At 36.8% G+C, this 18,924-nt stretch overlaps 1 protein-coding gene and 1 long non-coding RNA gene across 2 annotated transcripts; one reads left to right on the top strand and one right to left on the bottom strand.

The window, feature by feature from the left end:
• Window positions 1–1,702: 1,702 nt before the first annotated feature.
• LOC113006894 (5-hydroxytryptamine receptor 3C-like) lies at window positions 1,703–18,432 on the bottom strand. The gene is made up of 10 exons (XM_080289603.1): window positions 17,522–18,432; window positions 16,200–16,263; window positions 15,211–15,374; window positions 14,863–14,907; window positions 10,487–10,593; window positions 9,707–9,876; window positions 9,421–9,584; window positions 8,454–8,664; window positions 3,223–3,432; window positions 1,703–3,037 (listed from the first exon to the last, which is right to left on the bottom strand). The coding sequence occupies exons 1-10, from the start codon at window positions 17,522–17,524 to the stop codon at window positions 2,763–2,765; spliced, it is 1,413 nt and encodes a 470-aa protein (XP_080145729.1). The 5' UTR covers window positions 17,525–18,432; the 3' UTR covers window positions 1,703–2,762.
• Window positions 10,767–14,481, top strand: LOC113018850 (uncharacterized). Its single transcript, XR_013901701.1, has 3 exons — window positions 10,767–10,928; window positions 12,054–12,188; window positions 13,472–14,481. It is a non-coding gene; the product is annotated as an uncharacterized LOC113018850 (long non-coding RNA).
• Window positions 18,433–18,924: the final 492 nt, after the last annotated feature.

Below are 18,924 nucleotides of genomic sequence, written 5' to 3'. Positions count from 1 at the left end.
TCACCCATTTTGTTTTTCAGCACCTCCACCTGTGGGAGCAGCAGTCTTTTCCGATACCTTTCGGTGTGTACTGTGCTAATGATCCACACAATTATTTTTGGATTTATGCTTTTTTGAAAACCTATGACAGGCTCTGACCCTGATACATAGCTTAAAATAAAATGTATGATTCTTAAATTGTACATTTTGTCATAAACAAAGACAAGAACAAGGACCCAAGGTGCCAATCAAGAAAGACACCTCTACTTCAAAACTCACACCTTCAAGCTTGAATGAAGTTTGCATCTGTCCACGTGGACAAACCAAACGCTTTCTAGAGAACATTTTTATGGTCAGACAAGACAAAGATTGAACTATTTGGCCTCAATAACAAGCGGTGTGTTTGGAGTAAAGGTGAGACTTTGAAACCAAAGAACACTAAACCGTCAACCATGATAGTGGTAGCAAAATACTCTGGTGCTGTTATGCTACCAGTAGTACTTGTAGATAACACAAATGGACGGAATATTCAAACGGAAGACCACCTTCAAATTATTTAACTTTACTACAAATCAACAGCTAGATGTTTGCAACACATTTCAATGTTCCCAAAGGATAATGAAAGCAAACACACATCAACACTGGTTTTGGAATGCATAAAGCAGACTAACATTAAGCTTCACCATCCAAGTCAGGAAACTAACCACTATCAAATCTGCCAAAAAGAGTAATCAATTATCTTGAATTATGCCCAACCCATATGGAAAAGAAATAGAAAAAACTTATAAAAGACTTGCATCAGATGTGGCCTACTTCATATAGTGAATCATATAAGACTTATATGATTTACTCATGAAAGTGGCCACTTTCATATATTGTTTTAGTAAGTATCCAAAACATACAAGTTTCATTTATATAATTTTTCTAGGGTTCTTATATCTGTTTTCACTCTTGTATGCTTTTCATACAAGTTTCATACAAGACAGATACAAACTTTATAAGATTTATATATATCTTTTCCATATGGGAAGGCTTGTTGATGGCTGCACAAAACCACACAAAAAGATATATAACCAAAAATTAGTGGGGGTGGCTATTTATATTCGACTGTGTGTGTATACTCTTAATCCTGTGTGGATTAGAGAAAATCCAAAATAATTCTAACTTGTTGTTTTTAAAAGTCATTAAAGATGTATGATGTAGAACTCTTGGAAGGCTCAAATTACCCCGATAATCAGGTTCATAATGAAATTATATATTAAACTTGGAGCTACTAGTCAGGCAAGTGTGAAATGAAACACAGAAAAGTAACATTTTGAATATTGTAAACACTTGCTAAATCAATAAATTCAGCATATTATAATCCTTTTTTTTAACCAGATGAACTCTGTAGGTGACTGATCTGTTGATTTCATCTGAAGCCAAACACAGTGGTTATAAAGCAGACAGAAGACAAGATTCATGACTAATAGATGGTCAACGACCAACCCAGTTCCTTCAACACGCTGTCCCCCAGGTGTGGTTGGATGGGTGTGAGGGTTTCTCTAGATGCGCATACTCTGCAGATCTGTTAATGAGAAGCTGTCTGTCTTCATGTTGCTAAATATAATGTACTGAGTGAACTGCAGTTAACTTTTCCAAATGGCATTGTATTTTTACTTTTTGTATTTAAATTGAATTTCTTTATAATTCCAAAGGATATTAATCAGTGGGACACCAGTAGTGGAATTTTAAATGCTGTTTAATCAATTACACCATCCATTCATGTATTTTAAACAGAGATGAGAAGACAGGCTTCCATGCACTTCCATAACTCAACCAAACAAAAGAAAACAACAACAATCTGAGCAAGTATTGCACTTTTTCCATCTCAGTTGCTTGTTAAAATTAATTGTAAACTGCAAAACTGACAACTAACTGACCAAGAGTGACAGCTTTTTTATTATAATAATTCATAATAATATAATGACATGCTAGTAATGCCATACTTTTAAAGTCAAGGTCTTTTTAATTCTAAGATTAAACAAAACAGAAATTTACCACTAACTTTTGAATTAAACACAAAATAACAAACAGCAAAGAAAATGTGAGAAAGACCTTTAATATTTTCACACAGATACAAAACAAAAGAGCATACTAGTTACACAAGATCAGAAATTCTTAATAGTAAGTAATAGAATAAAGGTAAAGGCAACAAGTAATTGATACTTAACACATAAAATATTAATTTTTGTCAAACGATATTTAGCTGTTTGTAAGTCACGCCGTATATATTAGCAGCTTAATGTATGCCAGCTTCGGTCTTTCTACCCTTTGTAACTGACATATGTCATGGACCTGGATCTTTGACCCAGTATTTTCAGCTTTTCATTTTGGACCTTTTGTTACTTTTGATTTTGAGAGATGGTGTTATTTTTATGGTGTTTTGTTTCTGGTGTTATTTCCTGTGTTTCCAATAATTAGTTCTTTATGAAATTATGTTAGTTCTCTTCCCAGTCTCGTCTGTGTCTGGTCCTCAGCGTTTCTTTTGGAAGTCAGTTTTGAATCCATGTTTGTCTACCTTTCTGCCTCCCAAGCCTCCAAGTTCATTTGTCTTAGTCCTGGTCTCAGTGTTTGTTACTTCCTAATTTATTTTGAAAGCATCTTGTCCCATCTGTGTTATGTTCAGTTTTGCTTTCCCTGTCTCATTGTGGGCGTGATGTTAAATATTATTTGAAAACTAAAAGTTAATGCAAAAAGTTTAAAGTTTAAAGTTTAAAGAACAGACAAGCTAAAAAGTTAAATTAGGCCGCATTGTATGAAACCACCCAGATAATGATGATGGTAATGAAGCTGACTGTTATGAAGATGATGTAAAGGATGAACAGCAGGCGGTCTATGATTAAACCTATCTGGATCCATTCCTCTGTGCTCAGGCTTTTGCTCAGATGCTGCTCCACCTGAAGGCGGACGGCCTGGAGGACTCTGCCCAGGCTCCTCAGCTCTTGCAGGGTTTTGTCCTCACCCAGTGGCCCCTTCTGCTCCAGAGTCTTGGATTCCTCTGTCACTGGAGAGGAGACTGGCATTTTGTATTGCAGAGAAAACAACAGGGAAAATTATGTCAGCTTTGTCATTTTTTAAGAACTTGCTCATCCCGACATTCTATCTAATAGATTGGCATTTCTATTGAGCGGAGACAAGTCAGAAGATTATGTCAGCTTTAACATTTGTTAATTATTTGCATATCCTGATCTTGTTTCCTACCCTGTGTGACTGGATTTTGGATCACTGTGTCGTTCCGATCTCTGGGCTTTGGAGGAAGGCATACTAGTCGACCCAGGATTTTAAGAAAAAGCACTCTGATCCAGCGAGGAGCTCGAGAATAGTTAGAGGAACCGCAGAGGAAGTTTGTAATGACGATAGTTTCCAGTAGACTGCCCACCATCATAGCCAGGCACATAGAAAGGAAAACATCTAATAACAATAATAATAATAGTAGAGAAATAATTAATGCCAATATTTTACAGACAAATACAAGTTAAATCCAGACAAAAACATTTAAAACTAAAAAAAGGACATGGAGATGGAGGAAGACAGAGAGAGATACATTCCTTCAGTTCACTGTAAAGAGTGTTGCATAACTAATAATGTTTAACTGTAGGGATGTGTGCAACTATTTGATTAGACAATTCATTTTCAGTATTATCACTAATTGATACCAGACATACTTGTTGTTTAATCTCATTATTAACATTTTAATTGATGCCTAATGTCGGTAAATTGTTGTGTCCAAAATGTTATGTTGTTGTTGAGAAACGTCAACAAGGTTTTTAATCTAGGCCTGATCTTGTTACCACTATTATTGTGAAATATTTTAAAAGCAAATGATTGTGAATACAAATGGCAGAAATTAGCTCTCAGTGGGTTGATGGCCTCTCACTCAGTCAATTGGTAGGGGCTCAAAATAGAGCCGCTACTCCTCCATATTGAAAGGTTGCTAGTTGAGGCAGTTGCCTCCTGGGTAAACTGTTCCAGCTGGGCATCTCCTACCAGGAGAAAGCCCCCGGAATACCCAGGACACACTGGAGCGATTTAATCTCGTGACTGGCCTGGGAATACCTCAATCTTTCCATGGATAAGCAGTAGTGATGTGCGATACCACTGATTTCCTTTCCGATCTGATACCAAGTAATATTCAGGGTGGTATCGATGATACTGATCCGATACTTTGTACAAAAGCTTGTTTTATTTATTGTATCTCAAATTATAGCGTCATAATGATTACAGGACATCAGATTACTTGTTCTTATCACTTAATAATGCAGGGTTTATCATATAGAAATAAAAAACTGAAGTTGTGCTATTTGAACACCTTGCCTGCCTGCAGCACTAAAGGACTCCGTGAGAGACGTCTGTCTCGCCCTAGCACCACCTGTCCTGTCCTCCTCTTCAGTTCGTCTCAACATACGCTCGTCATATTCTGTGATATGATTTACTCTGAGGTGTTTGACACGGTTAGTGATGTTGCCACAACCATACATGCCAACCCTCCTGAATTTCAGTGCCCCTCCCGAAAATCTCCCGGAGCCACCATTCTCCCGAATTTCTCCCGATTTTCCACCCAGGCAACAAAAGTGAAAACCATATTGCAGAATCCATAGCCAATTCCAGTTTCCAACAATGATGGCAGCTACTTAGTTTTAATATTACTCTTATTTCCCTTTCTGGGTCGCAAATTTTTTTTAAACATATTTTCAGGTGAGAAGCTGTGTAAACTTCAAATATCTGAGCCGATCGACACATCGTTTTCAAACCCCCGCGGCCTTTCACTACTCGGGTTAAACATGATATATAAGTCACTTTGATAACTTAAAAATGTTATTGTTTGGCTTTTTCAGTGTTTTATTTGTTCGTGAGTAAATCGGTTTGGCTGAGATTAAAGTTATTAGATTAGATTCAATTAAATTTAACTTTATTAATCCCTCGGGAGGGGTCCTCCGGGGTTTTCACACAGCTGAATAAACGTTAAACAGAAAACTAATTAAACAAAGTGTGAGACGGTCGAGAGTTTACGTCAGCGCCCTGTTATATTTTAGATAGCAAGGAGCAGACGGCAGAGTTTCACTCCACCAAGGGAACTCGTGATGTACTACCTGGCTTTCTTTAGACCACGAAGGCCGGGTCCTCAGGTGGAAGCAGCCTCTGAATTTGGACACCCCCGCTGTTTCCAGGCCAGCCAATAATAACGGTGACATTTAACGTATTTTATCCGATAAATAAACACTGTAAAATGTATTTATCACCCCAAAACAGCCCTTTTGAACGTCTCCCTAATTCTGAGGTCTCAAGGTTGGCAAGTATGGCCACAACACCTCACTTTTTTGCCACATGTATCGCAAACCACGTCTCAGCTGTTTGTGGAGGTAAAATACGTCCGCACAATTACGCTCAGCCATTGCTGTGAGTGCGCCCGCCAAGGGACTGCGAGACATTTATACAGCCGTATTTCGCACATGACTATGAAAGGCGGAAGAGGAAGTAGTTCCTTTGAATGTAAACGATCTGAATGATATAGTTTCTTTCCACTGTGTTCCTGTTAATGATAAACTATATATTTACCCTAAATTACTAAAATATCGATATTTTAATGTGAGAATCGATTCTAGAACATACATGATTGGTATTGGAGGAATCGATATTTCAGGATCGATCCACACATCACTAATAAGCAGAAGGCAGCTGGTGAGAGGGAGTTCGGGGTTTCCTTGGTTAGGCTGCTGTCCATTTGACCTGACTTTAGATAAGTTAAAGAAAATGGCTGGATGATTTATTGTTTGGAGAGAACTTTATCCTCTTTATCCTCACAAACGTTCCAAACAAGTCATCCATCCACTTTGTATTTGTATACCCTTTTGTATTTGGGCCAAAGAGTCAATGGCGTGTCCAGCGGGGTGGCCTGGGGGGGGGCACAGGCCACCCCCCAAACCAGACTGGCCACCCCAGGTGCCACCCCAAAGGCAAAACGATAAAATTCAATCAAATATCAAATGTCCGATTATGTTTTCACGGTGACGCTCAGATATCCGAGTGTAAGTGAATGCAGCATCGCTTCTGCGCTATGCGCATCACGTTAGCAAAGGTAGGAGAGCCAAGCGCGAAAGACGGCACTGCAGGAAACAATTTTTCGGTGAAAGAAAATGAGGACAGAATAAATGTCCCGGTAAGTAATATTAAGTTTGCTGAGTTTAGTAAACTTCAGTGAAATTAGAATACCAAGGAAAAAAATAACACTTAAAGAATTATTGCAGCCGTGGAATATTTCAGACAGTATGCTACTGAGGGCAGCTAACATAAGAGTTATGAGTTATAAGATATAATCTAAGTCGTAACATTGCTGTATGGAGCTGCAGATTTGGTTGCAGGTTAACATAGCTGGACTGGCCATCGGGCTTATTTGACTTATTTTTTATTTTTTTTGTAATGGCATGAACAATGAGAGGTGGTGGATTGGCCAGATGCAGGTCGATGTGTAGAAATAACTCCGTTGTTTGGTGGTGGCTATGACGGGGCTTCCACAGAGGCAACAGGTGGACGAGGGAAGGGGAGGCAGGAGGAGAGACCCGAAGCAGCCGCCAGTCCGAGTGTCAGGTGAACTGAACTTCAGGTAAGAAGTTATGACCTGCAGTCTATCTGGGTCAGATATAAACCAAGTTTAGGTGGAGTTTATTTTCATGTTGCTGACTTTTTACTGTCAGTTGCAATAACTCATACTGCGTTCTAGCCAGTTTGACGGAGTTTTTATACAGCTGGGTGGGTGCTATGATGTTACTGATAGTGAACTTTATTTTATTCATAAGGTTAGTTAGTAGAGTTGCCAACGGCTCCTTAAAAAAATGGGATGGTCCCTCATTCAGAGAAAATATTACGTGTTTCGTATTGAGCTGAGAAGAGACGCAGTTTGTCCCGGACTTTAGCTAGAATGGAAAAAAGACACAAAGCTGGATTTATTCTGTCTTTATGCTGCACAGCTGCCTCTTCTTCTCTCATTCTCTCCCCCTCCCTCTCCTGTTGCTACTTCAATCATGAAACTGATCAATGATCAGCTGATCGGCTTTTCTCTCTTGTTTGTTTATCGCCCACTTTGCGCCAGAAAGAGGAAACCAGCGGATATTGCGCTAAACAACAGCAGCACGTTTAAGCTTGATCAGCTGTTGTTAGAATGTATTTAATATTAATTTCTAGTATCAGCTGATGTTTGCTGGAGCCACAGCTGTAAAGCTGCTGGTCATGATGTCTGTTTAGATATGTGGTGAGAGGGAAACATGAAGATGAAACCAGGAGATGTCCTTACTGAATCATCAGAGCTGAACAGGTGATGGAGAAACAGGTTTACCTTTTAGGTGACATGAATGAGTTGAAGTTATCAACTGTTTCTGAGAGATAAATAACACCAGGATCCTTTTTTATGTAGCTGACAGCTGGTAACTGTGCAGGGGCGGGTCTAGCAAAGTTTTGCCAGGGGGCCAGGTAGGGCATTAACAGGGAAAGGGGGGCACAAAGAAATACTTTTCTTTCTTATTCTCATTTAAAATACCTAGTTTTTATTAAATAATTATCTAAATCTTACAACCAAAGTTTTTATCTGACGTAAAATGTATAGAAATCATACATATACCAACAAGACAGTGTACATCACTGTCACAACAGCGTTTGTTTTCAGTCAAAGTCTTTATGGCTTTACTACCTGGTGGGTCGGCCTGTAGTGAAAATGCCCAATTTTTCTGTCCCAGTCCAGCCCTGCAGGTTAATACTGGCAGTGTCACCATGCCAGCTGACTGTATTTCATCATCAGCCAGTGTTGTTCTTTATCAATATTACCAAAGTTTATCATAAGGCAGCATAGAAAGTATTTACTTGCTTTCAGGTTTCATTCAAATATTAGTCTTTTCATTTGTTTCTCCACTTTTTTCCTGTTTCAAAATCAAACACCAGTTTGTGAGAAGATTATCTTCTTTTTTTAACAGGCAGATAAAGTTTTGCATTGGAACTGGCTAATTTGTCAATTGTTTGTTACAAATGTTCGTATTTTAATTTTCAAAAATGTTTTTGCCCAAAACATACGTATGTGCACTATATGTCAGTAAAAATACTATGCAAATATTGATGTCCTTGAATGCTGAGTAAACACTGACAAAGCACTGATTGTATCTCTTGTACTTTATCAACGCAGTATCTAAAAACTTTGCACCGTAGTGGTTAAAATCTCATTCTAATAAGAGTTAAAAGTGCATTTGGTTATTAGGTTTATAGGATTATTGAATTATGGTTAAGGGTTAGTAGAATTTTTTTTTAAACATTATCTGCCAATTAAATCTGCCACCCTTCTCCAAATCTGTGCCCCTACCTGGCCCCCCCAACAAAAATTTTCTAGACACGCCACTGCAAAGAGTCACATTGGGAATAAGTGTATACCAATCAAGACAATTTAAACTTACTTATGAGAGGTATGGCATTTCCAGTGGCAGGCAGCAGGTCATTCATCATGAGCAGGAAGACGGTGTAGCCTAGGATCAGTGTCATCTTGAATGAAGACCGGTCAGCATCATTGGGAGGTAAGATGAAGCTGAAGAGGTCCACAGTGATGAGGAAGCAGCTGGGGAGCAGGAGGTTCGCTACATACAGCATGGCCTGGCGCCGCAATGAGATCTGCAGCAAAGTGAGAACTTAACTAATCTCACATAGCTCTTTGTGCTTTGATTATACAGTACCTCATACATATACAATAGTTAAATGACAAGGCCCATAAATTTGCAGATATAACTTAATTGTGAAATGGTTTCCCCATCTTAAGTGTGTAAAACAAAGCCTTTCAATCTGTTTACTGTGGTAGAGAACTAGTTATGATCAGAATACTTGTGGCAGCAGGTAATGAAGTTTCTTTTCATTAGTAACTAAACAATTGAACTGCAATTAATCCATATGGAAAATAAATAGAAAAAACTTATAAAAGACATGCATCAGATTTGGCTTGCTTCATATAGTGAATCATGTAAGGCTTATATGATTTACTCATGAAAGTGGCCACTTTCTCATTACTTTCATATATTGTTTTAGTAAGTATCCAAAACATACAAGTTTCATTATATAATTTTTCAAGGGACCTTATATCTGTTTTCACTCTTGTATGCTTTTCATACAAGTTTCACACAAAACAGATACAAACTTTATAAGATTTATATATATCTTTTCCATATGGGAAACTGCAACTATACACCCAAATTCTTTATATACATGAAGCAATATATCCTAGGTTCCTATCAAATATACAAACAATAGAGTCAAATGGTAATGAAGAGAAAACTCTTCTACTTCCTGAAAGAACTTGTCTTCTGTTTTCTTATAGTATGAATAAGTAAATCATACAATAACATTACATTTTTACAGTGCAATGCAGTTTCTTACATAGAAGCGAATTTCATCGTAAGAGCCCGATGCTGTAGATGGTAGTGTGTATTTCTTTGCTGCAATTCCAATTAATTCCCATTCACCCATAGTTGCCATCCTAGATTTAGAGTATTCAGTCATCCTCTCTGGAGTCTCTGTCAGGTAAAGCTGCAAAGCATTACCTGCATGGAAAACAGTCAAAGTCAGATAAAACCATATACATATAAATAAAAAAACAGCTTTAAAGACTAATCCACTCAATTCACCAGGATTGCTTGTGATACATCCTCGTGGTTATACTTACTCTTGAGTGTGTATGAGTTGAATGATAAAGTGCAGTTCTGAATGTCAAATGGAAACAAGTAGATGTCAAGCTTGCAGGAGGTGATGGCTTTGATAGGCTGTGAATCACTTACAGTACCATCAGAAAGCAGGTAGGCATATGGCACCTTTGGAGCTGTGTTTTCATCCATGCTGCAGGAAGATAAAAGACATTAATTGAAGTCAGATATCTACATGGAAGAAATGGAAAATGTATGGAGAAATAGCTTAAACTGGACTGTAGCCTATATTGATTTTCACCAGAAGTGATAACCAGGTATGATAATAGATCAAAGACTTGAGAAACGTGCAGCCTAATAATAAGTGACTTATTATTGTTAAATTATCTGCTTCTTTCTGTCTGCTAAATATTATAGGAGGCAGATGATAAGGATTATACCTTTATATAGCGGATAGCAGTGTTACTGTAACAAAAAATAATTTCCCCCAGGGATCAATAAAGTATTCTGATTCTGATTCTGATTACCAAGCTGCTCTATTGTCCTGTGCATGCCATTATGATTTTTTTTTTTGTACAATGAAACCAACTGGAGTCACAAGCCCCATGTTTTCTGACAAAATTCTACACATAAACTGTACCTTTGTAGTTTCACTTGTATGCACTTTCTCCATTTTTTCTTTCCTACTTAGCAGAGTTAGCTCTTTATTGCCTAATGATGCTTCAGGGCTAGTTCTCAAGATCATAAAAATACATAAAAAAGAAACTGATTGTAATCTGTGAATTGTTGAAGATAGGACTTACAATTCATTGATTATTATATCTGGTAGCCAGAGATTTGTTCTTGGAACAGACATCCGACTAGTTCCGCACTCTTCTGGGTCCCATTTGGTAAATTCATTTTGCCATTTCTGCAACAAAGAAACCCAAGAGTCTGACACCGTCCTTCTTCTTTTTAACTTTCTCTCTGTATTATTTTACGGTCTTTACCTTACAATGTAAAGAAACTTGCACTGTAAAAAAATCCGTAAAAATACAGTACAATCTACTGTATAAACGTGAAGGAATTTTCCGTATTAGTCATTTACAGGTATTTTTCTGTATTTCTCAACTACTGCAATGCATTGTGGGAAAAAGAACCTGAAAAGGAGGGAAAAGTAAGCGCAAGAGCAGCCATTAGGCTTCTTTCAGGCTTCATCTGGATTTTGGATTCTGAAGTTGGAGAAACTGCCTTCAAATTTCTGTGGTAAGTATTAAAACTCATGTTTCGTTTTATTAAAATAATGTTTTTCAAAAGACTCCGTGTTTTTATTTAGAAAGAATTGTTAATTTATTTGTTAACTGGTTTCGGCTGTCTCCAGACAAGTCAGGAATATTTTGCTGACTCATTTTTAAAAATAATTGTTATTTAGGTTTAACATGACTTAAGCTTTATTTTAATTAATGTTAAAATAATTTTTACTGTGATACCACCAGTTTTGCCCTTCAGTGGCTGAACCAGTTTTCATAAATATTATAGTTAGCTGTCTGTGTCTCTCTGGGTATTACACAGCTGTGACTGCTAACTAGCTAATTAGCGAAAGTCAGCGATGTGGATAACTGGGAAAGTGAGAACTTCATGGTTCTAGAAATTATTCTAGGACTCTAATAAGTACTGTATCAATACCTGTGTTTTACAGTTGGCTCTACTGTACACTTTAAAGGGTTTCAGGCAAAGTTACACTAACCCTAGTTTAAGCCTCAGACCTTCCTGGCTGACGCTAGCAAATGCTAATGTTAGCCTCTGATTTGGGCTGCTAAAGTAAAGACTTTTAGCTAGCTGACCAGCATAGATTATTTCGGTGGTTAACAGACTGTAGTGGTAAAATTATTGAAAGTATAGTTTCACCTCAGCACATTTACAATTACAGTATGTCTATTTTGTAGCATATAGAAATGTTTAGTTAATATTTACAGACAGACACATTTTCCCTGTAACTGTGTTTTTACTCCAACATTTGTTGAAAATGTAATTTATGAAATGCTGAGCAGCATTTCTTGTATGTGGAATATTTTTGTCACCCCACTGTGCTAATGTGATTAAATACTAAAAATTATTACTAAAAAAATTCAATAATAAATCAATAATAACTATTTCTTGATTGAACTATAATGTAAGCGCAGTGCTGGTGTGCAGGGGCTCTATATGCCTTGTCTATATCAAGCTTTTAGCCAAATATAAGCAGAGATATTTGTATCTTTCTTAAAAATCCAGATCCTTACAGATTATTTGAGAAATGGATCAACAGCTATCACTACTTGAAGCACTTTAAGTCCTGCAGTGGAAAAATATCCCTTATTTCACCTTTGATCACACACTTTGGTTTTCCAGTGCAGAGCAATGGCCAAGAAAAGGAAAGACTTCCCCGAGTGAAAAAAAAGATGAAGATACAAGCTGGTGATGATCCAGAGCAGCTGGTCTCAGGAAATGAAGAAAAACCCTGATCACCTTCTCTACAAACACAAGGTGAGTTTAATGTTGTGGTTGATTTAGTTTTTCAAGGTATGTATGTTACTTTAATTATAAACTGCTTTTGTTGCAACAGAATGGTGTTATGTGTATGCAACTCTACGTGAATTATAATCCTTTGTAGGGCTGCGTGATATGACCAAAGTCTCATATCCCAATATAAGACGTATCTCTCCTGATAACGATATATATCACAAAATAGTGCATTTTCTGTAAATTCTGTGATTCTCGGGCAACTCGACTTATGTGAAATGTTTTCAGTTGGGCGTCGTGTACCTGGAGTCGAGTGTTTTGACCGATGCATGAAACTATACATTTTTAGACATGAGTTTAAATGGCCGCCATTTTCTTTCTGAGTATTTATTAGACGGCGTGCTGCAAGGAAAAGCCTGTTCTAACGTTTGAGTCTAAGGATTATTTTGAGCACCTGACGACTCTTTTTTGCTTTTCATTCGTAAACTCTCTCGAAACTCTTTCATGTGATTCTTGTGTAGGTGGTTAAAGAGGTTTGTCGTGTTCGAGTGGTGGTGGGGACCAGTTTGTGGCATAATTTGCATAGTACAGTTTTCTGGGGCGTGTCAGACTTTTCATAACCAAACCATGTCCATGCTACAGAGGTAGCCCCTCATTTAACAATAAGGTCCTCGATTTCTTTTGACTGGTCCTTCTGGTTCTGCCTCATCCTTGCTGGCCATGCTGGTATTTTCTGTGCCTTCATCTGCATGGTGACTGTAAGCGCCATTTATAGTTACTTGATGTTTTTATTTGAGGTCATTTGTTTGATGCATATTCTGAAATTTTATGTTTGAGAATAATGTATATCATTTCAGTTTAGTTTGAAAAGTCTCAACAGAAACTTGAGCTTTATTGTGAAAGGTTTATGTGGAAAATAAACAAGCGGACGGCGGAGCCACACGATGGTTTTATCCTCATTGTTGGTAACGAAAGTACGCGTAAAAACAGTCACTTGTCCGTCCATAGTGTGGTTATTTTAAGTATAAGAGAAGGAGAGAACTTTAAGAAATAATATAGCAACTACAGTGACCATCAAAACCATGACAAAAATATTGCCGTAAACAGTTTATTTTGCAACACCACAAAACAAAGAATAGTGTATAATATGAAACGATAGACATTTTTATATCGTAATCTGATATATATCGTCATATCGCACAGCCCTAATCCTTTTTTTGTTTATGTTGTTTATGCTCTAGGTAAAAAAAAATTATAAAAATACAAACTTTTTAAAAATGTCTTGTTGTTTCTCTTTTTTTCCTCAGAATAAATTGCGACTAGTCTCAATGGCTGACACGGAGGAGCAACACAGCGACACGTTAACTCCGACTGCTGCAGTTCCTGTATGAACTGAGCAACTCTTAAAATCCAAGGAAAAGCTGAGTGTATTTTACTTAAAGCTCAGATGGACCTTGATGTACTAACATGCAGGCTGCATTCAGGACTTTGTCACACTGTTATATGAAGAGCGGTAACAAGACTTTGTAGTAATTTGTCTTACTATTGTCTTATTTGTTGTGATTTAGGGTCTGTGCGCACAAGCAGAGGTTTTTGTTTGTAACTGTAACCTCGTTTTCAGAGCCTTGTCTAACATTTAATGGTCATGAAATATGTCAGACTTTTTCCTCTACTTAACCAGCTTAGAGAATTTGAACACCGTGGAGAAAAAGGTGTGCATTAAGGATTTTGAACTATGATGTTTAAGTGTTGTCACTGCTGAGGATTCGTGGACACAGATCCTTATTCACTATGCTGCTGTTTACAGTTTAACTTTTCATCAGAACAAGCACTTCTAATTATACTTTGCTCCTCACTGACAAAACAAGTCCCGTAAATACACTTTTATCTTTAAGTTTGGGACAGTAATCTGTCTTAATTTATTATGTGTTGTAGTTATCATATGGGGAAAAGTCCTGTGGTTATCCATCAGTCCTGTTCGAATAAACTCAAAGTTCAGGAACATCTTCTTTAGATCTGTTCAGTTGTATTCATGTGGCACCACTTAAACAGTCAACAAATTTTGACTCAAGTATGTTATATTGTAAGGTAAAGAGCCCAAAGAGTTAATCTCAGACAAATGTTCACACAAATGTGAATTACATTCACTTCATTAATGAAGTGAATGCAATTCAGTAATCAAAGGTGTTTGGCTATAACTGACTACATGTGTATACTGTATCATAAGTGGACAGAGATGGATGTAAACCACACCTTAACCATTTGGCTGAGGCAAAACTACCACAAGGCAGTGATTCTAACTAAAAGGTACTCTGGATATTATTAAATGTGAACATGTCGTTAAATATGACATTTTTTGTTTGTCAGGTGTCCTGTAACTACTGTAAATCTACCGAATTTTCCGTTTTATCATTTACAGAAAGGTCCGTCAAACCTCCGTAAAAAAACAGAAAATGTACTGGCAGAAAATTACCAGGACATTTTCTGTTTTTCTACGGAATATTTTTTTACAGTGTGAGGCAACTATTGTTGTGATTTGGGGCTATATAAATAAAACTGTACTAAACTGAAAGTCACTAGTGGATTTGACCTTCTACTGCTATTTTGGGACAAAACTTACACTGTGATCCCTAAAAACGTTTTCATGGATAGAAATCAGCATTATTGCTTGAAAACTTACTATGAAGAAACTACTTACAAAATCTTGCCAGAGAAATGTTTTGAGGAGTTGAGCTTTCTCATTCTGAAAAAGAAGATTTTTATCCATAACTGGATAGTTTTACTGAACCTTAATGTCTGTAGAGCACATACTGAACTGAATCATTCATTTGTCTTAATTATTGATGTTCAGATGTATTATACTTATTCATTTTGATTTAAAACTCAAATTAAAAATATGTGGAATGAGAGGGAGACAACATTTTTAAAAAAGCCTCTCATGAGAAGTTTCTTTTGACCATTTTATGCTCTTTATCTTGTACAGTATGCAGAAAAGCACATGCGACCATTACTGAATTGATTTTAAGTTAATAAAGGTGTTATTTACCACTCCCAAAATGCCAAACACAGTTATAGAAATGCCAATGTTAGTGACGGTTGTTATGTTCACCACAGGTCGAATGGCGTTCAGGTTGAAGACTGGCTTAAGGGCCTCCAGCATTGAAGGTGAATCAGGGTTAGAGCAGTTCAGCAAGGTGGAGCTGTACTGAGCTACAAAGGATAGAAGAAATGTGCCCTTATGATTTATATACATTGACATTTGCTTCACTATCTAGGAGCAGATATGTTTTTTTGCCCCAAATGAATAAATGGCCCTAGCAAAGCATCAGAAACCCACATAAACATTTGTGTGAAATGAAGAACCATAACCCTGAATCTCAATGTATACAGTGGTTCGGTTTGGATGAACAATTACGACTGGTAATGTTTTGTGCAATTTTGAATTTTTTCATCAAAATGTTTTTCAACCCTACATTTAGGTGAAAACAGAGTACAGAGTAAACATTGATTAACATTACAGTAAAAGTCCCACTCAATTTATTGCAAGTTTTCTTAATATCTAAATATCATGCCTCATTTTTAAAAACACAAACGAGGCATGATCAGTCTAAATGTGTCTAAATCTAAACGTGATTTTATTCAGTGGTCAGATTTCCGAAGATTTTGAATATTTTGTTTTTAATCCAGCCATAGAAAATCTTTAAAATGTGGACACGAACACACATTCTGACTAAATGTGTGATTTGGACATGTTTTGGCTAAACTGTCATTGTGAGTTATGCTAACAAAATAAACAAGTCATGACCCTGGATTAACAGACAAAATAAAAAGTTCTAATGCTGAACCATTACCATGCATACAATCATTTGCATATTTTTTAGTATTTTGGATAACTGACTTGAATGAAAACTGTAAGAAAATCAACACTCAAAAATTGATTAAAAATGTAAATCAAGGAATCACATAAAAGATGTGTATACATTTTTAAGACAAATCAAGTTGATTCATTTTATACATTTTAGCAGCTGTACTTACCATTCACAAGCAGAGATATGAAGATGAATAGAAGCTTAGAAGGTCTTACTTTCAGCAGGCAGCACTAAAAACATTAAAATTACATCAAAACAGGTTGTCAGTTTCAGTGGTGTGCAAGTGGTGAGGAATGCCTGTAAAGATTCTTAGTGGCATTTTAAGTGTTTTTTAATGATTACATCTCTTCTTTTTCTTCGTCTGTTTCAAAAATCTGATACTTATCCCCAACAGTAGAATCAGATATTTCAAGATATGAAATAAATATTTTTATTTAAGACAAAACAGAAAATAATGTTTTTCACTTTTAATGTAACACTGCCTTTATTGTTTTAAGAAAATCATCACAATTAATTCAAAAACCATTCAAACTGAACCAGGGCATGGGCAAACGAGGGAACACACCACAGGAGGGAACACAGCTGAGTGTGATCCAAATAACAAGACAGGGAGAAGCAAATCTGAACATGATGCACACAGGACAGGAGACTAACTTAGTAAAACAGGAAGTATGGGAAACACACAGAGACAGAGATAGATGAAACCCAGGCAACAGAGGCAGGAGAGAGTGCGAGAGCTCAAGGGACACAGAGATTACTTTTACTTTGCTGACTCATGTTAGGGTACCTGGGTCATTGACTCAGTGTTTTTTATATGTATAAGAGCTGTTACAACTATATATTCATGTTTTAGATTACTTGGGTTAAGTGCTGCACTGTAACATGACATTATATCAATGATATTCTTAAGTTGCAGGAAAACTGCAAAATTACCTTCGTTAACTGGTAACATTTTGTAAACATATTACTGATAGTATCAGGAAAATACAGAAATATGCTTAGGGGTTTTCAGGATATCACAACATTATAAATGTTTTCAGTCTCATAAAAAACTTGACTATTCAAGAAATTTGAACTACCATAAGATTCAGCAACCATACTTCATGTTGTTTTTTTCCGCATTCATCAAACAAGCGTTTACTGCATAAAAGTCATTTTACACTTGTTAACACTCTTCTGCTAAAGCCTTTTCTTTTCCTATTTTTGAGTGATGAGCATGCTTTATGATTGTATATGCACCCAAAAATGCTAAAAATATTTGAATATCAATTCTTATCTATGTACCCATTTTCAAACGCTCTAAGGATATTACTCAAAATTAAGTAAACATTCATGTCACTAGCATAAATTGGGACCTCTAAAACATAGCAGCCGGCTACTAACAGTATGTAACCGAGCAAAGAAGCTGATTGAGACAAACAGAACGCAGAGGCCAAACAAAAGGCAGTTTTTACTTATTAGTAACATAAAGACAAGAATATTTCTTACCATGATGTTCCAAGTGAAATTGTATTCGTTCCGTTCTGAGAAGTTTGTCTTCAAACTACTACAGAATATTTATCTTCTTTAAAGAATTGTCACATTCAAAACATTTTGCTGTCAGATGCATTAGTGAGCAGCTACAGTGCAAAAGTATGTCTGTAGCTTGCCTGGGAAACTAACTCTTGCCCCTCTCAAAGTCAGCCTTCATGGCCAAGATATACATATTGTCACTAAACAAAGATTGATTTGGCGGATTTGGAGAAACCACGGGCAAATGATGTGGAGCAGGAAAAACTAGGCATGGCAGGGCAGCTGCTTTGGCTGTATGTGTTTTGAGACAAAGTGTCGATAAACCACGGTTAATGTGGTTTTCAAGTCAGTGTGTGACGTCAGTGCCACACCTGCTTTGCTCACAAGCAAATGAGAGTAACCGTTGAGAAAGGTGGTGGTTTCAAAACCTCCTACCAGTGAAGCGTTGTCATTTTTTATAACACGGTAATTAAAATTCACCAGTTTTGTGAGAACATAAAATCCTCTGTGTGATAGTTTACATTGTTTTCCTGTTAATAGTAATAATAACTTTATTTGTACAGCTGCTTTTAAAACACATTCTGAAGTGCTTCACAGTTTTGACCTTATTGCAGTATGGATTTTAAATAAAACCAATCTACATCATTAAAATTACGTCTACAGTCGACCCCTGCCTATTTGCAGTGCAGCATTCGCAGATTCATGGAGATTCACTCCAAATTATTTGCGGAATATTTGCCTATTCGATGTATCTAAAATATTCACAAATTATTTTCAATTTATTTTCATGACTAAATACATTTTGGATGACAAAAACATTCAAATATTAATAGGAGTATTAACAACAAGCCACTAAATTATCCCATCCACCCTTTTATCATTGTTTTATTTTCAGTGCAAGTAGCTGTAGTCCCATCCCAAATATTTTCTGACAACAGCATTCAGGTACTGTTGGAATTTATTTATTTTTTATTTTTAAGGCTTATGTCCCCCCATTACTGTATCTTACACAATTACCTCATAATTAGCATTACACATTTGTTTTATCATTTACTACACACAGATATGTATTGTAGAATATTTGAGATTTAGATTGTTACACTAATAACAGATATAAACAGAGAGAGGACTTCTTCTCTGAGGAATTTGTGGGGGATGGTCTGCCTGGACTCTTGATGGCACCAGAAGGTACAAAACTGGCTGACTCTCCTACACCAAAACAGGGCTGTAATATCTGGTGTTAGGAAATGGAATTGACTCTCTCCTCTTCTCTAACTGTACATGCCTGACCAGAGGACAAGAAGGGGTTGCCATGGTAATGGTAGTGATGCCTGGAATAGGGTCATCTCCATGTAAGGAAATGTCCAGAGAGGTGCAGA

This window comes from Astatotilapia calliptera, chromosome 15 (genome assembly GCF_964374335.1).
Source record: "Astatotilapia calliptera chromosome 15, fAstCal68.1, whole genome shotgun sequence".
NCBI lineage: Eukaryota > Metazoa > Chordata > Actinopteri > Cichliformes > Cichlidae > Astatotilapia > Astatotilapia calliptera.
The sequence above is the reverse complement of the archived record's forward strand: the minus strand, read 5'-3'. Positions and strand labels throughout refer to the sequence as shown.